General features: G+C 34.0%; 3 protein-coding genes across 14 annotated transcripts; 2 read left to right on the top strand and 1 right to left on the bottom strand.

Annotated features, from left to right (window-relative positions):
* Positions 1–1,994: 1,994 nt before the first annotated feature.
* Positions 1,995–12,611, top strand: LOC137808459 (calcium-dependent protein kinase 28). 5 transcript variants are annotated; one of them, XR_016519318.1, is made up of 15 exons: positions 1,995–2,072; positions 2,223–2,549; positions 2,687–2,817; positions 2,964–3,005; positions 5,213–5,324; positions 5,417–5,495; positions 5,662–5,831; positions 6,021–6,147; positions 10,405–10,520; positions 10,815–10,922; positions 11,045–11,107; positions 11,338–11,508; positions 11,711–11,903; positions 12,027–12,135; positions 12,306–12,611. XR_016519318.1 is itself a non-coding variant. In XM_068609584.2 (13 exons), the coding sequence occupies exons 1-12, from the start codon at positions 2,244–2,246 to the stop codon at positions 11,867–11,869; spliced, it is 1,584 nt and encodes a 527-aa protein (XP_068465685.1). In that variant the 5' UTR covers positions 2,096–2,243; the 3' UTR covers positions 11,870–11,903; positions 12,027–12,267. The 5 variants fall into 5 exon arrangements, 2 of the variants coding, with proteins under 2 accessions (XP_068465685.1, XP_068465684.1); XR_016519317.1 differs by having other exon boundaries at positions 11,711–12,135; XR_011080710.2 differs by lacking the exon at positions 1,995–2,072 and having other exon boundaries at positions 2,096–2,549; positions 11,711–12,135.
* A 2,094-nt stretch (positions 12,612–14,705) lies between these two features.
* Positions 14,706–19,323, top strand: LOC137808458 (endonuclease/exonuclease/phosphatase family protein). 7 transcript variants are annotated; one of them, XM_068609580.2, is made up of 9 exons: positions 14,706–15,098; positions 15,709–15,927; positions 16,037–16,122; positions 16,533–16,648; positions 16,746–16,826; positions 17,008–17,199; positions 17,552–17,712; positions 17,787–18,487; positions 18,991–19,323. In XM_068609580.2, the coding sequence occupies exons 1-9, from the start codon at positions 14,879–14,881 to the stop codon at positions 19,060–19,062; spliced, it is 1,848 nt and encodes a 615-aa protein (XP_068465681.2). In that variant the 5' UTR covers positions 14,706–14,878; the 3' UTR covers positions 19,063–19,323. The 7 variants fall into 7 exon arrangements, 6 of the variants coding, with proteins under 6 accessions (XP_068465681.2, XP_068465682.2, XP_090155899.1 ...); XM_068609581.2 differs by having other exon boundaries at positions 14,714–15,098; positions 17,561–17,712; XM_090299773.1 differs by having other exon boundaries at positions 14,754–15,098; positions 16,538–16,648; positions 17,561–17,712.
* Positions 19,324–20,518: 1,195 nt separating this feature from the next.
* TKI1 (TSL-kinase interacting protein 1) lies at positions 20,519–27,454 on the bottom strand. Of its 2 annotated transcripts, none has more exons than XM_068609578.2 (14): positions 27,205–27,454; positions 26,573–26,733; positions 26,390–26,475; positions 26,204–26,251; positions 25,961–26,070; positions 24,763–24,847; positions 24,400–24,679; positions 24,099–24,233; positions 23,861–24,009; positions 23,530–23,768; positions 22,292–22,649; positions 21,588–21,995; positions 21,376–21,513; positions 20,519–21,126 (listed from the first exon to the last, which is right to left on the bottom strand). In XM_068609578.2, exons 2-14 carry the CDS (start codon positions 26,700–26,702, stop codon positions 20,896–20,898), a joined length of 2,397 nt encoding a protein of 798 aa, XP_068465679.2. In that variant the 5' UTR covers positions 26,703–26,733; positions 27,205–27,454; the 3' UTR covers positions 20,519–20,895. The 2 variants fall into 2 exon arrangements, with proteins under 2 accessions (XP_068465679.2, XP_068465680.2); XM_068609579.2 differs by having other exon boundaries at positions 26,573–26,802; positions 27,205–27,433.

The raw sequence follows: 27,454 nt of genomic DNA, 5'->3' as shown, positions 1-27,454 counted from the left end.
CAAACCTTGCATGCATGTCCTACTCGTAATGAATATTAAAATCTCGATTAGAGCCATAATGGGTTGTGCAAACTCTGCATGCATGTCCTAGACGTAATTAGGATCAAAATCCCAAGTAGAGTCGTAATAGGAAACCTTGCGTTCATATAACGACTCAAAGATGTAATGACATGTACAAACCTCGCGTGTGTGTCTTAATCGTAATAAACCGTAATGGGTGTACAAACCCATCGTGCATGTTTTGATCTTAATGAGAATTAAATTCTTGATTAGAGCCTTAATGGGTTGTACAAACTCAATGTGCATGTTCTAGCCATAAAGAAGATTAAAATCCCAATTAGAGTCATAATGTGGTGTACAAACTTTGTGTGCATGTCCTAGTTGTAATGAGGATTGAAATCTCAATTAGAATAGTAATTGGGCCTATAAGGCTCATCTGCTCGTTTTTGTGTTGTTTTGATTTGCCTTTTTAGTATTTTTATTATAATAGAGAGAGAATAATTTTCTCCTAAAGTGCAAGGCCTGCATTTTTTTTAATCAAAGTGACAATTAGAGTCATGTGTGTTTGCTTAAGGACCAAAAAGTAGCCATTCCACCAACGCCATAAACTAACTATCGCTAGTCGTTGGTGGTAAAGAGATGGGGAGTCACCTTATGAGAGGATTGAGAGGAACTCATAGCTTACAATATTATTGACATTGAAGACGATGAAAGAGGGGCTACCATCGCTAGGGATATTAGAACCTAGGTGTGGTGGTTGACACTGAGTTCGTTGCCAACACATGTGAAGACGTTGAGGCTGAAGGAAGAAGGATTTGGTAATGCATATTGCAAACCCATTGAGGAGGCAACTACTATGACAATCATGCCAAAGGTTTCCAACAATGCCTTCACCCAAATGTTGAGTAAATTCAAATACCAGCCTGGCCAACCTTCTAAAGAACACGCTAACTATCTTCCATAGGCAGTGCCAAAATGTTTTAGCCAAAAATACCTCTGTTTAATTCGTAGGGTTTCTAACTAGAGCATCCATAATTGCCCTTTTACATACTGAGAGAGATATTCATAAGTCTTAGTTAGTAGCTATGTTATCATTTGAATCTTAACTAATATTATCTAATCTTTAAAGTTTGAATTTTCCTTATCGATTTTAACTAAGATTCAGGGTAGTTTTATTGAATCTTTCTTTTAATGATTAATAAGCCTTGAAACTAACTCTTTATAAAAGTTACATTCCCTTTCAATAGAAGATCAAACTAACTAACTATGTATATGGCTACAAAATTGAAAAGACATTGTTGTATTTTTGTTGGTGAAAAGAAGTATAATTATCCATCATCTTCATACTTAAAAATATCATAAAGAGGTGTAAAAGTTGAAGTAAATATGATCAAATTAGTGATTGAGAGAAAGAAAAAAATTTATTTTCCACAAATAATGCAAATTCAATACTTGAATATTTAAGAGAAAGAAAAAAATATTTACTTTCCATAAATAACACTAATGTTATACTTTAATTGAATATTCAAGAAAGAAGTCTCATACTTCACGAGGATGATATTAATCTTTAGTAAATTAAGTTGTAGAAGGTTTTCTAATATCAACAAAAGAAAATATTTTTTGACAAGAAATCTAACACACAATTATACTATTACAAATTCGAGGTTAAGAGTTAGGCTACACTAAACTATAACCTCATAGAAAATTAAAGAGTTATAGTCATACTTTATTTTTCAAGTGAACAAAATATAATCCATAAAATTGATTGAAAAAAAATCAAAATTTAAAGAAATAAGATTTCAATTACATTTATTTAATATAAGAGGTTGTTTGAACCCATAGTTTTGCATATTAATATTTATTTAAGCAAGTTTAAGATTTGAATTTTATGAACAAAGAAACATTCATTAGTGTTGTTGAGTGGTTATAGCAATTAAATTAGTATATTTAAAGAATTAAAAACAGTATTTAAAGGGTGTTTAATTTCCATAGAAGGGGTTGATCTGTAAGGGGGAGTTGATTGGGGAAGGGGTGTCATCCCGACCCCGTCCCGTTATCGCTCTAATCCAAAGGTTTTCTTCCGTTATTCCTTTGCATCACAGTTCACACCCCTTTGTCTTTCTTCCCCAAAGGGATCACAAATGCAACTACTTTAATTGCTGTTATTGTAGATAGATATTCTAACTTTTTTTCCAAGCTCCTCGTGATTTCTATCTTTTAAGCGTGTTCGACCCTCTCCGACCATGGGAATTTGCTATTCCGCCACCAAGGTCAGCGTCTTCAACGGCTCCCCCGTCACCGTCAAGAAAAACCGCAAGCGCGCCGCGGCACCCGAAAAGAGGACGCCGACGGCCAATACCGAACGGCACAAGGCAAGTTCGCGGCACGTGCCGTGCGGGAAACGCACGGATTTTGGTTACGAGAAGCATTTCGATACGCGGTACACGCTGGGCAAATTGCTGGGACACGGCCAATTCGGTTACACCTACGTAGGAATCGACAAAGCTAATGGCGATCGCGTCGCCGTTAAGAGGCTCGAGAAGAGTAAGGTATTTTCGCTCGTGTCGTATAAGTCATGAATCTTGCGATTGCGAATGAATTGACTCGAATTTAGTGCTTTAAATTCGTTGGTGTGTGTAATGTTGGAATTGATTTCTGATTTTTTTATTCTTGAATTTGGTGGCAGATGGTTCAGCCTATTGCCGTTGAGGATGTTAAGCGAGAGGTCAAGATATTGAAAGCGCTCACTGGCCACGAGAATGTGGTTCAGTTCTATGATGCGTTTGAAGATGATTCTTACGTGTACATAGTTATGGAGTAAGTTGCTTTGGTTGCCGTTTCTTCTTTTGTTGCTCTGATTTTTCAGCACTTGGATATGTTCTGGATTTGTGCTTTGGGAGCTCAATTATCAAATTGTAGTTTGTTTTCTTTCCATGTGATTTATATTTGTGCGTGCTTCTTAGGTTATGCGAGGGTGGAGAACTGCTTGATCGGATATTGGCCAAGTAAGTATTGTTTGATTTGGATGTGATTGCTATTTTTGGAGCAGTAACCTCAACACTTTAGTCCCAGAGATTGAAAGTGTTGGTTACTCCAGTGCCTTACCTTATACAACTTTTACTACAGTCCCCGACTTATCTTAATGTTACAAACTATATTATTCAGTTTTAAGTGAAAAATTTACTGGACACGTACTAAAGCGATGAAACATCAATCCTTTAATTTGCTTCACGTATTAGCATCCGATACTGATACTCTTGAATATTTCCAATACTTATTGGTGAAGTATTCAATCCTTTAAAAAAGGTGATGAAAATTCAAGAACTTGAGACATATAGAAACATTGCCCCTTGATGAATCAAAAAATAGAAATTGTTCTCTTCATGGATTACCTCTAGAAATGAGTGAGATTGATGGTACTTTTCCTATTTGTAGATGATATCAAGTAATATATTATGACACTGATTTATACTCTTTTTTTTTTTGTATTTGGATTTGAAGAATTACAATTATATTTTACCATGTTTTGTATATTTATGTATACACTTATATTTCTTAATTATATTGTATTAGGGGTGTAGTTGGGCTAGAGATGTCATAGTTTTGGCCCAACTTGAAATATTGATTAGACCATTTATTTAGGTAAATTCTCCCTCCACCTTTATACTTTCCCCTTGCACCTTCATATTAATTGTGAAAAGTCGGTTTTATCCTTTTTAAAAAGTTTAATTAACCCCAAATGAAACATAACCTCACACTTTTAAATAACCTGAGTTGCACTCCCCGCACCCTCATACTTCCTTTCCAATCGTATCACTTCCATTCTTCTTCAATCGCAATGTTCGAGGGAACAATTCCATCAATTGAGCGTGTGTGATAGGGTTGTCGAGAAAATTTGTTGTATTCGACATTTCCAGTGTGAAGATAATTTTTTTTTAGTTCTCCATTTTTGCACCTTGCTTGTTTGTTTTCTGGGTTTTGTGACTTCCAAGAAAATGAAAAAAACTAAGCAACGAAAACACTGCCACCACCAGCTACCACAAGCAACCACCACCACTTGAAAATGAAGAAGACGACACCACACTCACCATATTACTCAAAAGAGTATTATTGAAATAAAAAAAAATTATGAAGGTGCAGGGAGAATTTTCCTTTATTTATGTCAAAAAGATCCAATCAAGACTCCAAAGAATTATACTATATAACAATTTACATTATGTGTAGTTAAACCGTGGAAAGACAACCCGAACTAGTCTTATAAAATGCACGGTGTCTATTTTCAAATTCAAACTCATCCAAATCCACTTTAGCTCAGACTGGACCGACAGTTTGGGTTGGGTCATGCTCATCCCCAAGGTTGTCAAACTTGAGTTTATGATCTTAGATAGAGAAAATGAGTTAACTCACTATCAAACTTTTTTTCTAAGTAAACTCAGGTAAAACTCTTTAAACTTGTTGTATACTCACAAACTCTCGAGTCAGGAAGTGAGTTAACAAGTTTTGAAATAAAATCAAATGTATTTTTTGTTCGACTTTTCCTCCCTCCCACAATGCCAATATTTTATTAGACTCAAATTATATGAAGAAATTAACTCCATTTTGAACTGTTTTCACATTAAGAACTTATGTTTTTTACGAATTTATATATGATTTAGTCATCTACGTAGTTTAATCTTATTTAGCACTAATGTACCGATAATTCATTATTGTGATTTGCTACTTTTCTTTATTGTGAAGTGGAAATATTGAATTACTGTTGTATTAAGACTATTATAATATGCATATATGCCATTAATAGACTTTTAATATTATTTATGTTAGGTACAGTCTATGAGTTTACAAGTTGATTTTATGAGTCAAGTTTACTGAAGCTCCACGAGTTTATCTAAAATTTTTAGTTTGACAACCGTGCTCACCCATTTATTGTAAATAATTTTAGAATCATTGTATCCAATAAATATTTGTCCATTATTGACCAAAGCTAATTAAACATATTATGAATTTGGGGAGTAAAATGAAATTTTTGTAAATTTATAGACCATTCTTCCTAACCCTTATAATCTCAAGGGGGGCAAAGTGGAGGTTTACTCATTTTGGTTATGTATAACTTTTGAAATTCTAAGTTGAAATTGCAGAACCAGAGTCAACAATGATTTGTGAGTCTATGTTTATGTGTACCAGAACTTACTTCCTCTTCTTTTGCTTCAATCAGGAAAGAGAGTCGTTATACCGAAAAAGATGCAGCGGTGGTTGTAAGGCAGATGCTCAAGGTTGCAGCTGAGTGCCATTTACATGGTTTGGTGCACCGAGACATGAAACCAGAAGTATGGTCAAGCACTTTACATATCTGACAAATTTGTATAAAGTGGTAGTTATATGACTAGATGCTATATGGTGAATTATTTTTCTTCTGCAGAATTTTCTTCTTAAATCCACTAAAGAAGATTCACCTTTAAAGGCCACAGATTTTGGTTTGTCGGATTTCATTAAACCTGGTGAGGGAGAGTCCTCATTTGCATGACCAATTTCTTTCTTTTTCTTGTCTTCCATTTTTTGTTTCGGACTTATTTTCCTGTTTCTTTGGTAGAGTTTCAAGACATGCTCTTGCAATTTTTATTTGAGAATTATAATTCTCTATCGCTGAAAATAAAAATCCTGCAGGAAAGAAGTTTCATGATATTGTTGGTAGTGCTTACTATGTTGCACCTGAAGTATTAAAACGCAAGTCTGGCCCACAATCAGATGTGTGGAGTATTGGTGTTATTACATACATATTGCTGAGTGGGAGACGCCCATTTTGGGATAAGACTGAGGATGGTATTTTTAAGGAGGTATACTAGATTATTATCATGTAATTTTCTGATTTTACCTATTTATGTGGGATTTTTTATCCATTCATGTTTCCTAATGACATTTTAAGTCTATGACCTTTACTTTAATTGTCCACATAATTTTTAATATTTACAAAGGAATTTGCTAATGTTTTTGTTGTCGTGTTTAATTTATAATCTGATATGCAGGTTTTACGGAAAAAGCCTGATTTCCATCGGAAACCATGGACAACTATAAGTAATGCTGCAATAGATTTTGTGAAAAAATTACTGGTAAAGGATCCTAGGGCAAGGCTAACTGCTGCTCAAGCTCTATGTATGTATCCTGTTGTTTTCTTACAGTTCGAAGACTGTTTATTATGTTATTTGAGCCTTTAAGTGATTTTTGTCTCATCATAATAGTAATAATGATGATGATAATAGCAATATTATTTTTGGGTGGTTGTTCTATATAGCACCTAAAATTTAGGCATTGAATTCATAATGCACCCCATTTTAAATGCTACTTTATTGTTAGAACTTAGAAGATTTTTAAATTTTTTGATTTAATGCTCTTAGAAAGTTTATCTCGATACAAAACATGTTGAACCAAAAATATGTGAAGGAACTGGAAAAGACTATCGAACATGTTCTAAACTTGACACCATCTTTTGCAATTTTGTGAACTTGGGATTTCCTAATTGAGCATGAATCATAATTGGAGAGACCGTAGCTGCATGTATTGATGGTAATGGATAGAGATAGTAAAGACCATGTGATTGGGTCAATCGGGCAACAAACAGTAAATTAAAAGGGCAATTAGGAACATAGAGTCAAATGTTGAGAAGGGTTGGGTAAAACCAATGCCGCGTCCGTGAACCATTGATAACAATAATAAAAAGAAAATTGGCAGCTTTAGTAAAAGAGGAGAAAAGGCAACAATTGCCAGATATATGTGATCAGTTGCATCAGAGTCAATAAACCAAGGCCCAAAAGAAGGGGATTGAGAAAGACAAGCAGATGAATTATCAGTATGTGTAACTAAAGCAATGTTACTAGTGAATTGACATGTCGCACTCCATTTGATAAAATCTTCAAATGTTGTTGAAGATGGATCATTTGGGAATGTAGGAGCAACAAGTGACTCAGCAGTGGAAGTGGAATAATTAAACTCATTCATCTTCTCAATATAAATAAAACACATGTGTTGTCTTAGAAACACATGTGTTGTACATAACCTCACACTTGGTTAAGATAAACTTTCTAAGTTGATATCAGAGTCTATCTTAGCGAAGTTTATTAAGCCTATCGTGCAACCTATTATTGGGCCCTTCTCTATTTTCATGTTTGATGTTCTCATCGTGATTGGAGATCTCATATCAATTAGTGATATGACCAATATATGACCAAATTATAATATATAAGATGAGTGCAAACCTTATCTTACTAAGCGAGTTTTGTGAGATTGAGTTAATCTTAAAGTCCACTTTCTAAGAATTACAAATATATAAATTTAGAATGATACCAAATATTGAACACTACCATGGTTTAAAATTTTGTTTTTATCTTTTTTCAGTGAGATCAATTTGCCTTTTAATGATAAGTAATTGTTCAGTTATTTGTAATAATTGAAGTTATACATAGTCTTGTTACCACAATCAATTTGACTTTGAAGGTTCACTTAAATTGGTATATGTAATTAAATGCTTGAGTGAATTTGTGTAGCATTGCACTATGTTATCGACAGCCTGGGAAAAATATAAGAATTTGTACGAGAGAGAGTTGGAATGTGAGATGTACCTTTTAAATCAACATTATGTTACGTTTTAATCTGATGATATGTTTCTAAAACTTAGAGCAGTAACCCTATATATTTTTAACTAAATAGTAAACAGATCATGAGAACCAAACAAGCTAGGATGATTGTCAGGACTGCCACCAGGCAAGCTAATATTTCTGGGAAAGCCAGGAGGCCAAATTGGGTAAAGTTGATTTTCTCTCTATATTACAGTACTTGATTTGAACGAAAGAGGACAGCTTTGAGTAGAGGAGGTCATGGGTCAGGTAGAGAAGAGAAAGACAGTGCCAAACAGCCCTAGAAAAGCCACAGCTAAGGATGCATGGGAACCAAAAATTGACAAACCAAGTGCACATCAGGAGGCAAGCAAGATGGTGAGCCAATAGCTATTAAGAGTTGCTAGAAATAGAGAGAGATGTGACATTGTTCACAGCAAAGGAAAAGGACAAGTGAAAAAACACGCCTCCAAAAATAGAACATGAGAGTGGCTTTGGCAGGAAATGAATTCACAGCAGTGATGGTGAAACAGCCGTTGTGAGACTGGAAAAGAACTAAACTTGCTGAAATCATGACATTGCAAGTTGGGGGGATGGGGAATTATGTAAAATGTAAAAAAATGTGGTGGACGAGATAGGAGACAAATGAAGGGCTGAGAACTGTTTGAAATAAGCCAGAAAAATACTCAGTGGAAATTGAAAACTTTTGGGATACTTAGATTAGAGCCCGAATCAGTTTTAAACACACTAGAAAACATCCATAAAGAGAGGAAATCAGTGAAGGAGATGAAGAAACACAAGAGAAGTTAATTTAAAGGAAGAGTCGTGAAGATAATCGGTACCTTGTTGAAATTAGGGGATTTTGTGCCTGAGAGGAGAGATTGTTGACTGAATATAAGATATTGATATTATCGTTATATATATATGCATAATGTATAATATGTATATATATAATTTACAAATATATATCCTTTGATGCCTTAGAATATGATGATGTGTTCATATAACCTAGAGCACTTACCTTTATTCATACTAACAATCCGAACTAAAGAAAAAAATCATGTGACGAGGACAAATGATAATCAATTCTAAGAGATGTTAGGGAAATAGGGAAGTTAAATCCTAAAGGATATATATAAGATATTCTAGGATACAATCAAGATAATATTGGCTATTTTTTATATTCTAATTAAAAGAAAGAGAAGAATGCTTCTATTGTTGAATATTTAATGACTATTGAGAAAAGGGTTTTCCTCGGGTTTCCCTTTCTTGGATAAAGCAAAGTTCCCTTCCAACTGTAATCACCTCATTACTATAAGTACTTTGAGACTAATTATATAACATCCTAATTTGAAACCTATTAATTGGCTCCCCCATGAAATTCCAACTTGTCACATTGTTGGCAATCGCTGTCCTCATCTAATTGTTAACCCTTTGCTAAAATCGTCACCTACATAATCTTTTCTAGGCATTAGTGTATTAGAATTAAGAGTTAGTCACATATTGCTCCTCTTTCCTTTGTTGAACATGTTGGTAGGGAAGATGCTGTTATAAGAACCACGAGAGAATCACATCACAAAAGTTAACTGTTGTAGTTGGAGGGCTCAAAACCTTATGAACCCTACTAGAATCCTATTAAGGCTCAACTCCAGTACCTTGTAATTAGATCCTAACATCTCATCATGAGCCGTAGCCCTAATGCCCATGTGGGATAGCTGACCACCAGTACTGTGCAAAAACTGCAATACTGGTGACCCCAACCACGAGTTTCAACAGACATATGTTGTCCTAAGCGATATCGGAACCAGTAAAACCTTTGTGCTGTCCATGCTGATAAAGGCTATCCTCTATCATTTTCGTTTGATGAATCTAAAGAACTTGATTGTTGCTATCCAACATAGTCAATTGCTCTCTTTAAATAGGAAACTTTTACTTTCCTTGCTCATATTCGACTGTGCCCCCCCACACCCAATTTTTCATAACCAGAGTGGTTCATTGCAATTTTCACTGCCTCCTTATTCCATTCAGATGACTCTGAACTGCACAACTTGAAACATGTCTTCTTTGTCTCTTTTGTCTACCATCTCAAAGCCTTGTTTTTCATCCATTACCCTAGTTTCAGTTTAATCACATTGATGTTATCAGGCATCTTGATGTATGTGATATTAGATTCTGAGGAATGCAGCTGCACACCATGTTCTCTTTTTCTAAGGTTATCTTCTCCAAGGCTTCAATATGTTGCTCCATCTCACCAAATTATGGGTATGGTTGATTGGACAAGTTGTTACAAACCTGGAAACAGAAGAATGAGAATTTAGTGAGATTGAACAGAAGAGTATAGGTTAATGTTCTTGAGAGAAGGGGGATGTAACTGTTCCTACACTGGTGGTTGTTAATAAACAGATACACTAGCTTGAAGTTTCGAAGCTCTAACTGCTTTCTGTCCTAAGTGTTCAGTCATTCTAGCTTTGCTGAATGACCTCGGCAGTTTTTTCTGAAGATTTGCTTACAGTTATGTTCAGTAAACACGATGCATGATGTTTCTGGACAGTGGCAATGCTATATAAACATCACTTTACGTAATATAAAATCTCAGATTGTTTTTGTGCCCATTTACCTAACTATCTTGCACTAAATGGAATGCATTAGCTCTGCATCATGTCTTTAGTCGTCAAGTAGCATTATCTATTTACAGAATTTGCAAAATCAAACTGTATTATTCTATCTACAATGCAAAACATTTTCTTAAGTAAAGCTTTCCCTAATGTTTAACTGTTTCAATTATACCTGATAATTCCAGCACATCCATGGGTTAGAGAAGGAGGAGAAGCATCGGAGATTCCTATTGATATATCCGTTCTTAGCAACATGCGGCAATTTGTGAAATATAGTCGATTGAAACAATTTGCACTCAGGGTAAGAGAAATTAGTTCTCGACTTTTCATGACAGAAGCATGGAACTTTTTGACATCCAGCTTTTTTGACAACTGATTACTGTTGGAATATATGGAAATATCTAATCATATTTTAGATTATCCTTTTAAATTAGTTTCCCTATTTCTTCTTTATCCCTTTGGATTAGTTACCATATTTCTTTATCTTATCAAGATTTATTTCCCTAATTAGCTAGGATTATGATTTGTATAAGGTTAATGCTACAGGTTTTAGGATTATATGAAACACTTAATTTCAATAATTACCTACCTGCAGGCATTGGCTAGCACACTTAACGAAGAAGAGTTGGCTGATCTAAAAGATCAATTTGATGCTATAGATGTGGACAAAAATGGTTCTATTAGTTTGGAAGAGATGAGACAGGTAGTGTTTAGTTTACTGGCTTTTTAACCAACTTAAATCTAAAAACATCACTTTTCTATTGATGAGCAAATTATTCCCCTAAACATTTCCCTACTTTAGTCTAAAGGAAAGATTTTGTGCAGGCTCTTGCGAAAGATCTTCCTTGGAAGTTGAAAGAACCACGAGTACTAGAGATATTGCAAGCGGTTAGTATGTTTGATCTTTTACAAGCAACAAATGTAGTTTTGTTTGCTGGCAGCTTCTTCTCAACCTTTATTCTATGTCTAAAATTACGGAGTTTCTTTGGTAATTGATAATATTTCATTTACTTCTATGAAGATATATGTGGCTTCCCCAAATTACACTTTTCTACTAATGCTGCTTTGTCATACTCTCTAGCTTGCAAAAATAGTATAATTCAATCTTGTGTAAGCAGATAGACAGCAACACTGATGGGCTAGTGGATTTTAGTGAGTTTGTAGCTGCTACATTACATGTGCATCAGTTGGAGGACGACTCTGATAAGTGGCAGCTACGGTCACAAGCTGCTTTTGAGAAATTTGACATAGATAAAGATGGCTATATTAGTCCAGAGGAACTTAAAATGGTTGGTATCAACTTTTGTAAAGGCCCCCACTCATTTATTGCGAAACTTTCTCAAGAAGATTCAAAATAGTTCTCTTTTAGTTTACTATCCTTATAAGTTTATGATTTTTTGGGTGAGGGGTATCTGCTTCTCAGTTTTAGGCGGTGCACATTTGTAAAGATAACGTAGTTGCTATTACTAATATTCCTTTTTGGCTTTTCAGCATACAGGCTTGAGAGGCTCCATTGATCCTTTGCTGGAGGAAGCTGATATTGACAAAGACGGAAAAATCAGCCTATCAGAGTTCCGTAGACTTCTAAGGACTGCGAGCATGAGTTCTCAAAAGGTTTCAAGCCCAACTGTCTATAAGCGGAGAATCTAGAATAGAGGCACTTCCGAGACATAAATTTGGAGATGCGAGTGGAGTTCCTCTTAGTAGTATCTTTTGTGTGATTTTCCTGAAGCTCTTAAGATTTCTCTTCTTTTATGCAAATTTTAATCACTCATCTGTGCTGACAATCTGTGAAACTCCACACCAGTTATTGACTGCGGTATCCCCTTTGCGGTGATTATGTCCACAATTTGACGAGGACTACATCAAGAGGTGTTTGGTAGAGTTTATGTAGACCATGCGTGGATGGGCTTCAGGTATTGCAGTTTCAGCAGTATCATTTATGCGTGGATTGACTTCTTGTATAAATAAAATCTTCTGGCCAAAAATGAAAAGAACAACACTATAAATGATGAAATGAAATACGGATCAGATTCTGTTTTTTCTCACTGTTTTTCCATCTCTTTCTTATTTTCTTTCCCTGCAGAAAGCGAATGCACCCTGCTGTTCTTAGTAAAATGATTGTATAAATTTGGTGTACTGGTTTGTATCTGAAATGTAATTATGTATAGTGCTCATCTCTTAAGAATTAGCGGGAAGATGCCGTAAGAAGGAGTGGTTGAAGTCTTTGATGACTTGCGTTCTATGTACTCTAGACACTAGACATTGATACGATACAGACATTGACATGTAGATACGTATAATTTTCTAAAATGTAAGACATAAGGATACAAATCTATATATTATATAATTATAAATTATATAAATTGGTAATAAAGATTTATGTACACAATTATATGTTTCAGTTGTTTTTGTGGCATAAAGATGTTTTTCATGACTGATTCAAAATGATTTGTTCCTTATTTTTATAATCATAATAAAAATTATATAATAAGTTTGAATTTTTAGAAAATTAATGTGTTTCTTTTCTTTAAAATTGTATTAAAATCATGTTAGAATTGTCAGAATCACAAATATTTTTTAAATTAGAAACTTCACGGATACCTGTCCTACGAGTATTGGTGTCTGATACGTGTGTTTGACACGGACACGCCATTTAAGAGGCGTGTCCGAACCTCATAGGTTGTGTTTGCTTTTAGTTATGTGATAGGTTTCCTTTCGTAGTAGAAGCGATAAGTAGTCGGGATGTCTTCTGTATTTTACATGGATCTTTTGTTATATCATATTTTGTCACCCTCAAACAGAATTGGATGGATTCTAAATGATTTTAATTATCTCATAAACTCAATTTATAAGTTAGAATTTATATCCATTTATATATTATAAAATGTTTGAATATCTTGTCAATGTCATCTCTTATATATCATAAACAATTCATTGTTAAAATGTAAGCTTGGGATAAACCTAGGACACTTTTTGGTATGGGAGCATGATAGAAAGATAAAAGGTAATATTAATTTTGAGGATACTAATAATAGATCCAAGTAAGATTAAGTTTGAGGATACTAATGGATTCTGTAAACCATAGTGAGGAGTATGAATATTATTTTCAACTAATCCAAGTTATGCGACTGTATGTACCCTACAAAAATGTACAGGGTTTGGGGACAATTTTGTCATGTTTTGTAAATAGAGGCATTTTGTCAAATAATAAGGGACACCCTCATAAAACTTGTTTACAATGTACTTAACTTTTAGTATTTCTTTAGATGAAGAGATGGAAAGTTAGGTAGTAAAAAAAGAAATAAACTAAGAAAAAAATTAAAAAAAATAGGTTGCTTAAATTAGAAAAGAGTGGAAAGAGAAGAATAATGAATAAAAAACTTAACTGAAGTTATTACTAAAGTGTCTTTGTTTTAAAAATTATATAGAAATAAAAGGGAAATGTAAGGTGTGTAGTCATTGTTCTTAGAAATAGAAACATAATTGATTATATTTTTTAAAAGAATGGTATATGATATCAATTGTGTAGGTCTCTCTTCACATTAATTTTTTCATTTCATAGAAGTGCAACTTGTATGGGTTTTACATGTTCACTTAACTCTTCTTCACACAAGAACAAAATCAAATGTGTCACACCTTCAACAATTTGTCTTCTTCCTTTCACTTCACAATACCAACTATCATATTCTTATCTCAATCATTCTTTAGTCCTAAAAGAAAGTATCCAATGAAGTAATTAGTAACATTTTCACAATACTAGTTGCCACATTCACAGTTTAACAAGATTAATCACTTGAATAACATGAATATATATGGATAATCTTCAACTAGCCTTATGTTACTTAAATATTTCTAAATATTGTAATGAGAATTTCCTTCTACCATGAATTTACAAGGTGTGTTGGTCTATAGACAAATTTTTGTAATAGGTATAATTTGTGTATGATTAAAAAAAATCATTTAAAAAAAATATAATTTCTCTATTCTAAAATCGTGTAAAACTGACACATTTTACTATGAGATCAATACAGTTTTAATTAAACATTAAAGTGGTAAAGACAACTTTAATTAACATTTAATTAAAAATGTGAAAGATAAAAATGATTTTTAGTTAAAAAAAATATTTGTATGGAAAAAAATTATGTAATTATCCCAAATTAATAGGAAAAAATATTTAAGAAAACTAAAATTAGAATGGTAATTCTTTTAATAGAATTTATGCTGTCACAAAATAAACAAAAGCAAAAATACTTTAAAAGGAGTGTATACTAAAAAATGGTATTAACAAAATCATGTTATTGATTTTTTTCTTAACAAAATCATCGATTTGGTATTTTAAATAAATATCTTAGTTCAATAAACATAATAAAATACATATAAAATTGAGAATTTGACTAAAATATTATAAAACAAAATTCAATTTACCAATAATTACATCTAACAAAAGATGACAATATAGTATAAAAATATTTGGAATTGCCCTACTTTTGTATTTTCTTTTTAAAAAGAAAAAAAAATGCAGAAATAAGCTGTTTGTGCAATGTGTAGGTAGGAGAAGAGAAGAGGAAGGGTACAGAGAAGAAGGGAGAAGAAAAGAAATTTGTTTGAAAATGTAAATTGTAATGTGTGTGAGAGAGAAGAAGAAAGTGTGGAAGAATGAAGATAGTGAGTTACAACGTGAATGGTCTCAGACAGCGCATAGCGCAGTTTGGGTCTCTCCGGAATCTGCTAAATTCATTCGACGCCGACATCCTTTGTTTTCAGGAGACCAAACTTCCGAGGCAGGAACTTACGGCGGATTTGATCATGGCCGACGGTTACGAATCCTTCTTTTCCTGCACCCGCACCTCTCAGAAGGGCCGAACAGGCTATTCCGGTGACCACCCTTACTTAGTTTCTTATTTTCTTTTTTTAGACTATATTGTTGTTTCTTTGTGTTTTAGATATCAATTGCTGGTTAGCATATCAAACACATTCTTTATTATTGTTTAAAATTTATTGGTAATTAAAAAAATACTAGTTTCTTGAACTCTTTCTCTCCCTCTCATGGATTAGGATTGATTAAGGGTTTACACAACTTTGTTAATTAACTTTTACTGATTTTGTAATTTTCAATACATTTTGATCAATAAAAGAAAGTGGAAGAAGAGTGTATTATTTTATAGAAAAATTCCAACATTATGGTACCATATAAGGTTGGTTCTATCTTAAAGGAGGTAGTCTCTCCATCATGGTGAGATAAGTTTCTAGCTTATTGGCACCTCACCTTGTCTCAAACAGGATTGTCTAAAAGGAGGAAATTTATGGGAAACAAAAAACAAGATTACATTATCATGAGTGAAACCTATTTGATAAGAAGTAAGACTCCACAATTTTTTAGTTTTTAATAAAATTTTATTTAAGTATAAAGAACTTTTTTGAAAGAGTGTGGTACAAAGTGTCTAAATCATACTTATGAGGCTGTATATTGTGTTGCGTGTGTGCAGGTGTTATTACATTTTGTCGTGTAAAATCAGCATTCTCTAGTAATGAAGTGGCATTGCCACAAGCAGCAGAAGAAGGCTTTACTGGACTTCTGAAAAACTCTCAAACTAGCAAAGATGAATTGCCGTTCATGGCAGATGATCTAGAGGAATTTTCAAAAGATGAGCTTATAAGTCTTGATAGTGAGGGGCGATGCATTATCACGGATCACACTCACTTTGGTGAGTACAAGAGAAAAAAATTGAAACCAGTTGTGTGAAGCATGATACAGTAGTGTGATTAAATAAATATGTTTATATTTGTTTTGACACATTGGATACCTGTGTTCAGTTCTTTTCAATGTGTATGGGCCTCGAGCTGCAAGTGATGAGACAGAGAGGATTCAGTTTAAGAAATTTTTTTACAGTGTATTACAGGTATTTGAAATGTTTATGTTAATGGAATCAGTAAATGATGCGACTAAATTCAAAAGTTAATAATTAGAATGTATGTTTGAAAAGTTTGAATAGGTTCATCCAATTGCATCATTGCTAAGAAGATGTGACCTGAACATTGTCTGTCTATTAGAACATGTTCAGAGTGTAAGAAACTATAAAGCTAGTTTTCTTAAAGTAGTATTATTACTATTTATTTTGTTTTACCTATAAATTAATATGATTCAATGAATATTAAATATCAAAAGAGGAAAGGCTATCTCTTAAAAAATAGGATCTGGCATAGTTTATGTTTGATGTTCATTTCTTGTGCCTCTGTTAAGTTTTTCAAAACTGAAAATTTTCATTTCTCTTGTTTTCTGGTTGATTGATGTTGATAGTCTCTTTAATAGAAAAGATGGGAGTATCTCCTGCATCAAGGAAGGAGAATATTTGTTGTTGGTGATCTCAATATTGCCCCATTTGCAATTGATCGATGTGATGCAGGACCTGATTTTGAAAATAATGAGTGAGTTTACTACCTGAATTCTATGAAGTATCTTTGGTGGTGTTAAATCTCACATGCTAATAATTGTCTTAAATTTTTTTCCTGAATTTATATGTAGATTTAGAAAATGGTTCAAATCAATGTTAATTGAAAATGGCGGTCAATTTTTTGATGTCTTCAGAGCTAAACATCCAGATAGGTATGGATACTCTGTTTTGCTAAATATCAAAATCAATTATGATGTGTTGGTTTCTTCTGGAAAACTTAATGATATTGATACTTAATGAGAATTAATCATTTTATTCTTAAAATCATTTTATTCAATATGATCAGTATTAATCTTGTTACATCATATCTGTACATTTCGAGATTGCATGCAGAAGGGAAGCATACACCTGTTGGTCGCAAAATACAGGTGCTGAAGTATTTAACTTTGGGAGTAGAATTGACCATATTCTGTTTGCCGGTTCATGCTTACATGAATCATGCGACCATAGTTTTGTAAGATGTCATGTCAAGGAATGTGACATTCTGACACAGTACAAACGGTGTAAGCCAGAAAACACACCGAGGTAAAATGCAAGCCTTGTATGTGAAATCCTAAGCTCTTTTGCCTGTGAACCTAGATGGTTATTATTTTCATGGATGTAAATGTTATATACTTGGTGAAACTTAACATGCCCTTGTGTTTTGGATCTTTTATCATTACAAATATGAAATTTGCAAAGATTGTACTTTCATAACTTGTTTTATCTTTTTCATAGTTTTCCATCGTATTTTTTTAATAGACTTGTTTATTTTGTTTTCAACTCATAATGTGGTTATTCACCTCTACTCTGTTAAATGGTTCAATATTTGAATGCATATGTGCTGCATGTGTCTTTCTCAATGTTAGGATAAAACTTAGCTTAATGATCTGATCAGTGCCCATAGGTGGAAGGGAGGGCGCAGCATTAAACTGGAAGGATCTGATCATGCTCCAGTTTTTATGTCTTTACATGAAATTTCTGAGGTCTCTCTGCATAGTACTCCTTCCTTATCTGCTAGATATGTTCCTATGGTTCACGGCATACAGCAAACTCTGGGTACCAAACATGGTTTCTTCTTTGGATGAGTCTCCGTTTATACACAATTTTTGTTTCTGAACCTTTTCTTGCAGTGTCAGTGTTGATGAAAAGGAAAGTTTCTGAACAAATTAAATCATGCAAGATGGCACCTGAAGACGATGCAATGGATGTTACTTGTGAGGGAGAAGAACCAGTTAACAGAGCTGCTTCATCTGCAACCAGTCCAAATGAATGTCGTTTTCCTCCAAGTCAGGTTTATAAAGGTAGCATTTTGAAACCAAATGAACTTTCCAGAGGTTCTTCTCAGGAGGCTGTTTCCAAATCACTAAATGAAAGTGAAAAATCAGTAATGCACAAGTGTAACAAACCCCACAAAAAAGGTAGAAATAGTCAATGGTCCCAGCTCTCACTTCGGTCATTTTTCCAAAAAAGTACAAATCTTGACAATGACGTCAATGGCTCCTCATATACTGATTACTCAAGTAGTCAGGCTGAACCTTCTCAACCCAACCCTCAGTTACATGAAACTCCTACAGTGTCTGATCACAGTACCAGTCCCAAGCAATGTTCGTTGGATACTGATGCATGTGATCAGGATTTAGCTGGGCCAAAGGATAGTTCCACTAAGGAAGAAAAGAGTAATGTGGCTTCATTAGAGTGGCAAAGAATACAACAGTTGATGCAGAATAGTATACCTATTTGCAAGGGCCATAAGGAACCTTGTATTTCTCGGGTGGTGAAGAAACAAGGACCAAATTTTGGCCGAAGATTCTATGTTTGTGCTCGTGCTGAGGTAATCTGTTTCCATTGAGTGGTTTCGGGCTCTGTGCTTCTTACTCTTTGACAATTATTTTTCTGCATTGAACTATAGTTTTGTGAGGTCTCAACTCAATCCATTGTCAATCCAAGAAAGATAGTCACCTGTTAAAATTAAAACAGTCTTGATCTTTTAGTTGATTTCAAGGTTGTCAAAGTCGATAGTTTATGAAAATTTGTAGAGGGTTGGTAAACTAGATTCGTAAACTCATTAGACTTTACCAAATTACCACGATGCAGCAATTTAGTTTTAGGTACTAAGTTGTAAGGTCATATATTAGGACCAAAATGAGGATTCAGTCTTGTAAGAAGTAGCATACTTGCACCATACAATGACACAAGAAAATAATCAGCATTCCTTGTTTTAAGGGAGGGATTGGGTTTTAATGACACCTTGTGTTTTTTGGGTTTGTCATTTCTTAATTTGTGTAACACCAACCTATGATAGGTGGTGAATATTAACGTGATTTCCACTTACAGGGCCCTGCGTCTAATCCTGAAGCAAACTGTGGTTACTTTGGATGGGCTTCTTCAAAGTCTAGGAATAAATAATGCAAGAGAATGGATGATTGATTAACCCTCCTCGTCCAACTTTCTTTCATAACGACAATGTGGAGAGGAAATACCAGTTTTGCATGATTATGATCATTACCAAGTTCCTTCAAGGAGCTGCCTCTGATAATCTGTCCACCCTCTAGGCAAGTATTCTTCTAGGTTTCTCTACAATTCTGAATTTTTGTTCTGTACAATCAGCTAATGCCACCAAAATTATATGATAAGTTTGACCCACATAATTTTATGGTTTTGAACAAATTTTGACCAATAGAAAGAAATCGATTAGCAGAATCTAAACATTTTAGTCTTGTTCTATTTTTAAATAAAAGAAAGACAACAAGATCAATAAAGCTAAACAACACCAACTCATAACTAGTCACGGTTAATAAATAAGTTAAGGACTTGCTATGGCTAATAAAAAACGTTCTTACTAATCTAACTATAAATTTAAGAATCACATTTATCATTATTTAAATCAGAAAACTCTTCCTCAATTAATTTAGTATATTTTCCAAACTTAGTCATAATTTAAATTAGAACAACTCTTTGTCAATTACCCTACGTGTTTGATGATATATTAGAAATTGGCACGTGCTTTATATTGTGGAAATATTTAGAGTAATTTTTCAATGAATTAAAAAACATTTACATTTCATTATATTAACCAGAAAATATTTAATAAGAATCTATTGTTATAAAATTATATAGATTTAAATACTATTAAATATGAATAGATTAACTACATATTGATGTGATATAATAGAAAAAGTTAACCACACCTATAATACATTTAAAAAAATTAATTAAATATATATTTTTTCTTTAATTTGTTAAGATGGTTTTTAAGACTCCTAATAGAATTTCAAATTTCACATTTGACAACACTTCAAATGCAGTTATTACCTTGACGATATTATTTGGACAGAGCTGCGAATTCTAAGTTTTGTCAATGGAAGAAGAAACCAACTTCATTTAAGTAGACAATATCTACGATTGCAGAATTACAGCTACTCAAATCCATAATCATGTATACTCTTCTTTCGGTTCATTATACATTGAAATATTTTTGTTATATTTCCTCTTATTTTATATGAACAAAATTAACTAATTTCACCTTTAATAAAAATGGTAGTTGAGCTTATTTAATATTCTTGATTTCATGGGTATATTCCCTAAATTAGTCTGGAAGATTATTTCTATAATTGAATATAAAAGTATTTTTTAAATAACATTAGGTACAGTGAACATATTTTTTTTCTTTTTATAAATGAATGCAAAATGTCTTGCCCTCATCATTTAAAACCTCAAACAAACAAAATCTGAATGAAACAATTTGTTCGAAAAGTGAATTGCATGTTTTTATACTATTTTAAAACCGCCAAATGCATTGGTTATGTATCTAAGGCAAGTTATCTTCCACGCATTATCAAAAGAAACAATAAGATAAATCAGATAATAAAAGAAACTGAGTTTTTTGTCCATTAACTTGCATAATAGAAGAAAAAGTCCATTAGCTTAAAAAACAAGTCCATGCCACGGAGTTGCAAAACGCGGTCTTCTTAAAATACAACGTCCAGAAGCAGAGAATAAAAAATGTATGTTCAACTAAAAGAGAAGAATTTCTACAGTTCCCTGATCTTTTTTTTCTTTGTACAAAAGGAAAGAGAGACAGATTAGAGAAACATATACAGGAAGAGTTGAAGTGACTCAGTACAATTCTTTAGCTTGCACCCTCCAGTAAGATAAAAGAAAATTGTTAATTCTTAAGAAACTTCAACCCAGATCATGCCACAATTGGAAAACATTACCAAGATCCGGTGATGATGAGTCTCAGATACCACTTTCAATTTTAAAATCTGAAAGAGTGGCAGATTCTCGAGCCTCAACTGTTGATGGTGCTTCCTTCTTGTCAAACCCAAAAAAGGAGCAGTTCTGAAATGCATCCAAGCTGCTTGCTATCAAGCGATTCAATCCACTAAGACTATCACTAAAAATTAGATCTTCGGTATGGTACTTAGTTGATGATGGTATATCCAAATCCAAAGGTCCCAAGGAATCAGGCTGCCACATGATAGAATAAAAAATCATAGTGAGAAATAAAGTCAGACGCACTGTATATTAACTGTTCAAAGAGTTTTTGAAGATCAGATTAATTATTTTGTTTGATAGTTCAGAGTAGCAGGATGTAAATATGTTGGTAGTAACTCCCTAACATAAGCTTCCAACGAACTGTCTTGATGTAAGTGAATCTAAACAGCTACAAAGAAGCCGTGACTTTGACATTAAAACTGAAGTATAGAAGAAAAATACCCAATATATATCTGTTAGCGCAGTAAAATCCTTTCCTAAATGATCCTGGATATCTGCGTCAGACTCGGAACTGTTGTCCATAGGCAAAGGGTCTGATTGAACAAAATCTTCCACAAGCCTCTCTCTTTCGGGTGAGAACTGCAATAAATACCATGAAAGTTAAAATTTCACTTCGCAAGCAATATCTACTAATAATAATTAAGATGCTCTACCTCGTCCAATTTCTCAAAGCTTCTTTCAGGAACCTTGTTCTCAGACTCTAAAGAAGCAACTGGAGACAAACAAGGACGATCTACATGAAGAATAGGATCTTTTCGAAATAAAAAGGCATCACAAGTTTCTTCAGCATCCCAGATGGAAGACATATGGGCTGCCAGCGATGATTGTCCCATCTTGTCTTGGTGTCTGGATATGTGAGCAGCAATAGCAGCATCAAAAGAATCACTACTAAAAGGAATTTGCTGAATATCATGACAATTCTCAGCAATAGGAGGATTGATGCAGTCATCTTCGAGATCCTGGGACACTCCTGAAAGTAGATCCCCCACACTAATGTTGGTAAGGCTGTCAGCCCATTCTCCAGCGGACTGTCCTGTTCCACTGCTTAATTTTAACTCATCCTGAATACAAAGAACTTGAAGTTATGGAAGTTGATTAAACAAATAAAGCAATTTAACTGACCAGATAAAATAGTCTGGTTAATGTATACCACTTGACCTGGAAATGCTTAATTGAAATGTACCAATCTAAACAGGAGGGAATATATGCCCAAAATCAGAATAAATGAGAAAACTTATTTCATTAGAGGCAACAAAGTACAACAAAGCAACCCATTAAGATCCTATGGCACAAGTTGAAAGTCTAAAGTGAAACTACAGGGCTAATAAAAGAAACAAATTGAGATTATTAAAATTACCAAGTCTTCTAACTGCGTAGTTACAGCTCCATCCCTAACATCTTTTTCATGCCACAATGAGTTGGCTGTAGGACGACGAGATTCCTCAGAGCTTGTATTTGGGTGAGCATTGTTGCCTCTAGTGTTAGGCACATCAGGTGAAGAGGTCATAAGAGTATGATTTCTGTTCATGGATATTCTGCAATCTTCAGAGAGCTCCAAGGAATGACTATTAGTTGATGGTGTAGGAAATGAAACCGAATTCATAATCCGATCCTTAGAATATACACTACTTTTGGATTGTGTGAGCATGGAGCCGGATGCTACAGTCACTTGCATATTTAATAACCCAAGTTCAGTATTGGAGAACCAACCATACCTTCATAAAGATAAGTGAATATGATCATTACAATGTAACTACACACTAAAACATACACAGACACTCCTGCTTAAGGTGTCAGGAGTGTCAGGTACAATATCAGCATGATTACACAAAACAACTTATGTCCAGCGTTGCTCACTAGGTGTTCTAAACATTTAGAAAACTGAAATAAATATAAATAAAATATATATAAAAAAATAATGTCCCTTATCATTTTAGGTTCATTATCATAGGATGAAGGAGAATCAAACTACACTAAATAATGCCTCTTTGTCATCTTGTCAGTTTCATTATCATGGGAAGGTGAAAAATTAAATTTTGATAGTCAATTCAAAATATTTGCCATGTTGGTCATATTTTTTCTCTCTCTAATTGATGTATGTGTATGTCTGCATATGTCCCAGTATCCTACATTTTGGGTATCAGGTGTTGAAATATCTGTCAGAGTCTGTGTTTTGTTGCATAAGTTGACCAAAGTACAGGCTATGGGTTTCTCAAAGTGAAAAAAGAGGAAAGGAATTTTTTTTCTACAAACACTAGTCACGTTAACATTAGTACAAGTATTGCACGTGAAAATTTTGATTACAAACAATTTTATCTATATATTGAAGCCAACGAATCAAAAGCTAGGAATTGGATATATTCAAATTATATTCTATATATCTTAGCAACTCAGTTGGCTTTCCATTCATAACATTTATTGTATGTAAAGATCCCTCAAAACTTTTTCTTGTTTATATAACAAATGGATTTTCACAAGTTCTTTTATCTAACCAATTATATTACGAACATTACAATTAAATCAACTGTCTTACATGTCTCTATTTAGTTACTTCAAATATAACAATACACCAAGAGGGCAAGATAAAAGAGGTACCTTAACCGAAATATGGGTGGACTTCCAATCATAGCATATATATCAGCTGCACTCAGAATAGATTCCTGGGTCCATCTCTGATAATTAACCAAGTTTTCCCTCTGAATACCATAAGGAAAAAGCATTAATTCTCCAACTGCTATGCTTGAATGACCCCATTTACGGTTTAGATGTTCCAAAATTGATGATATCTTCTTTCGAGTACTAAGTGTAAGCTCCAGGTGTGGATTATGCTTATCCTAAAAGGAAAAGAAAAACATATATATAATAGTTTCCAAAAGCCCTTATACATTGCTACAGTAAGATGTTCATTGATTTTCTTTATTCTCACCACTTCCAATGCTCTTCGAGTAGGTTCGTCGATTGGGAATAACTGGAGCTTAAGTTTCATATTATTCACATTGTTATCAACAAATTGATTTTGTGGACATGTGGGTAAAGAGGGCAGGACATAATCGGTTGGATCAGAACACTTTTCTCCTGGAATAAAAATCAGAGTGAAGTTACAGAAGATCTGAGAAAGCCCTTGTGGAAGCAAGGATAGGATAAAACAAAAGTGTGATAGCTACCTGGATTCTCCTGATCTTGTTCAATCTCTCTAACAGTTGCAGCTCGCTCCAAATGCTCTGCAGCATCTGCAACTAAAGAAACACCAGCAATTGCAGCCTTCTCCCATTTTTTATATGCAGCTGTTGAAATCATACCTGAGAGAGAGAGAGAGAGAGAACATTTTTTTTCATCGTAAAGGAAGTAAAAATATGATTTATGCAAATTTACTTTGAATATCAATTATCCAATAGTCATGAAGGAAATCTAGTTCAAAGAAGAAAACAGGTAAAAGATATCTTGAAGGGAATTGAAAAGAATCACCAGATTTCTTTCGTTGCCTTGTTGATTTGATGGCATTTGAATCTCCTTTTGTGTTACTACGGCTAACACCCATGTTTATATTGCGCTTCATTGATGATTTTGAAGGTCCCAATTTAAGAATATTTTGACTGTCAACAAGAACAAGTTTAACTGCACGGGCCTCATTTCCTGATGCTCTACTTTGATTTGAGACTGTACTAGGCAGAGGAGGAAGACAATTCCCCCCCTGCAAGGGTCGCTTCCTTACATTCTTCTTTCGGTCCTTCAATAGTTGGTGCTCCTTTCCAACAGAAAACATAGATCAGCTTCAGAACATATTAAAAAAAAAGAAGTTCCCTGAAAAAATAAATAGCTTTCACTAACCAAGGCTTCTAAAAATATTTTAAATCTCCGAGGCTTCAGGTGAAGCTTTGAGGCTTTGCAGCTATACTTTTCCAATAAAGACCACCTGAGTCACAAGTAAAAGTGAGAAACTTTCAATGCTGTAAACTCTCATAAAAATAGTAGAGTATATCCCTGCTCTTATTCAGGATATTACATGTAGGCAGGAGATTCAAGAGAGAAAAAAAAGGAGATTCAAAAGAATTCGTTAGGAGGTTAGTAAAGAAAAAGGGATGCAAACAACAGGAAAGAGAAAGAGGAAAGCCCTGATTCCCCTTTTTTTTCACCATTCCTCTACAATTTAATCCTTAGGCAGAGGGATACCTCTTGTATGGAGCTTAGTCTCATTTATTTCTATGGTCAATTCCAAATTTCTATTGACTGCAATAACATTTGATAAGGTTTGACATCTCATGCTGCTAACAAGCATTAAATTTTGTGACAATACATCATTGGATGATGGGGTAAGCTGTAAAACTCATTTCACTTAGTGCATAAAATAAAACTCAAATCACAAATCCAACTAGTTATCTTTCAAGGTTATACTTCTTTAACATTCTCACATTTCCATAGCATAGGATCTCTGATGTAGACAGTCTAGTGGTTACATTCCTAATATACCTTCCAGTCATTTGAGAAGAGTTGAACACAAGAAAATGAAAGGAACGTGGAAATGTAATAATCTCTCATCAATTAAACCTTCTATAATTACAGAGACACTTAAGAGTGATGAATGAGGGTAAATGACTAGATAATGGATCCAGACAATTTCAGTCTCAATAAAAAATCAGTCACCAAGTCATTAAACAGTCCAGTCTAATATCAAATTAAAAAGGGTCTTTAAGCAGGGCAGTTATGTAATTTTAAGCACGTTAGTCAAGAATTTCACCCCTTAGTATTTTCTTAGTACCAAAAATGTTTACCCTTACAGTCTAGGCTAGACACATTTCTGTACAAGGACATGTTCCCCTCCCATTATCAACCTGTTCTTTCCATTATTTTCCTTATATCTATACAACAAAATCAACAAAATTACTGTTCCTCACCCATTCACCATCATAAGCCCTTGATATCTTTAACACAAATAACTTCTTGGTGGACAAATTTTCTAGTCTTGCACACACATGCACATATGAAAATAAAGTCATTTAACAAACAACTAGTCCAAGTAAATTGTTACCAGCGAAGCATTGCAGCATTAGTATCTTTAGAGTTTTTGGCATCCAAACATAGTCCTGGACCAAGAAGTTTGTTCATCCGCCTCACAAGCCGGTAGTAATAATGCCTGACCTGCAAGTCAACCCCCGGACAAAGAGAAGAGTGAAAAAATTAAAACAAGCCATGATATTATTCACAATAAACTAAATATAATGAATGGGAAAAGGCAAAGGGTTAAGAAGCCACATAGAGTTGTAACGGTTACCTGATCCTTGTTTTTACTTTGTACACGGGAAGTGATTTTCTCAAAATTCTACACACGAAAATTTAAATCAGCAATCATTATGATACCATAAGAAACAAACATATTAAAATTTAAACAATAACGCCAAAGATACCGTACCTTCCTAACTGCATTAATTATTAAATAATAACGCCAAATATACCGTACCTTCCCAACTTGTCGTAATGCAGTGAAGAAACTCTCCTCCTCTTGTCGAGTCCACGCAGCCCACTGTCTGGTCGGTTTTTTTGTAGCTATATATGACACCAAACAGTTAGCCCTTTAGCTTCGCATCACGTGTCAAACTCAACTGCTCAGTAAATTAAAACTAGAATGATGCACAGAACTGACCTGGCTGCTGAGGGATAACAGCATTTGCCACATATGAGGAAACACCAGGATCCCCATTTTGAACTGAGACAACAGGCTCTGGCTGAAATTGAGTACTTGAATTGTGAGAGATTTGCGCCTCAGCCTCCATTTTTTCCTTCGCTTACATGCTCGTCTTTCTTCTGTTGAAGTTTGAAGAGAGAAATGGTATACATTTATGTCATATAATCCTCTAGTATTTCAATGCATAGCTGACGAGCATATATACACACAAAGCATTACATAGGGATGAGCTCAAGCCCGTATAAAAAATGTATCTAACAAGTTTCAATTTCTAATTCAAATTAACCAAAACATTCAATTTCACTGAAAATTAAAATTATTAGAGTACCAAATCATGCCTCAACTGCAACACAGGATCATAAGTTATGAGAAACAGGGATCACAATTATTGAATACAGGTACATATCATTACGCACAATGCAGGTTACAAGCACACAAAATTAATTCACACTCCAATTAGTTTTCCACACAGACATTTAAATGATACATGAAAATTATTTTATTCGAATTTCGTAAAACTGACAAGCAAGAATCAAGTATTAACACGAGAAACATAATCAAATTGAAGCTCAGAGAACGAAATATTTTACCTTGTGGGCCGGTATCTTTCAATTTGATGAGTTTTGTAAACGGAACAACAGAGGAATTGTGAGATGCTGAGGGTGGGAAGGTAGCGAATCGAAGAGAAATTGAAAATCTGCAAACCCTAACGCGATGTCAAATGATGATAGAAGAAGCAAGATCGACGAAGCTGCATCTTCTGTTCTTCTAAATCTAAACGCTTCGTTTTCCAGTCGTTGCAAATTTTTTTAAAAAAAATATTAGAAAGTCCTTTATTCC

The sequence above is a fragment of the Phaseolus vulgaris genome, chromosome 3 (genome assembly GCF_051622355.1).
Source record: "Phaseolus vulgaris cultivar YP4 chromosome 3, ASM5162235v1, whole genome shotgun sequence".
In the NCBI taxonomy this organism is placed as follows: domain Eukaryota; kingdom Viridiplantae; phylum Streptophyta; class Magnoliopsida; order Fabales; family Fabaceae; genus Phaseolus; species Phaseolus vulgaris.
This window is presented reverse-complemented; position numbering and strand designations above follow the sequence as displayed.

Coding starts and splice junctions, on each gene's coding strand:
- LOC137808459 (XM_068609584.2), top strand. CDS start 2,244: ATGGGAATTTGCTATTCCGCCACCAAGGTCAGCGTCTTCAACGGCTCC. Junction 2,818..2,963: donor TACGTGTACATAGTTATGGA/GTAAGTTGCTTT, acceptor CGTGCTTCTTAG/GTTATGCGAGGGTGGAGAAC. Junction 3,006..5,212: donor CTTGATCGGATATTGGCCAA/GTAAGTATTGTT, acceptor TGCTTCAATCAG/GAAAGAGAGTCGTTATACCG.
- LOC137808458 (XM_068609580.2), top strand. CDS start 14,879: ATGAAGATAGTGAGTTACAACGTGAATGGTCTCAGACAGCGCATAGCG. Junction 15,099..15,708: donor GGGCCGAACAGGCTATTCCG/GTGACCACCCTT, acceptor GCGTGTGTGCAG/GTGTTATTACATTTTGTCGT. Junction 16,827..17,007: donor AGAGCTAAACATCCAGATAG/GTATGGATACTC, acceptor GATTGCATGCAG/AAGGGAAGCATACACCTGTT.
- TKI1 (XM_068609578.2), bottom strand. CDS start 26,702: ATGGAGGCTGAGGCGCAAATCTCTCACAATTCAAGTACTCAATTTCAG. Junction 26,071..26,203: donor AAAGTAAAAACAAGGATCAG/GTAACCGTTACA, acceptor GTTGACTTGCAG/GTCAGGCATTATTACTACCG. Junction 21,127..21,375: donor CGCTAACAGATATATATTGG/GTATTTTTCTTC, acceptor ATCATGTGGCAG/CCTGATTCCTTGGGACCTTT.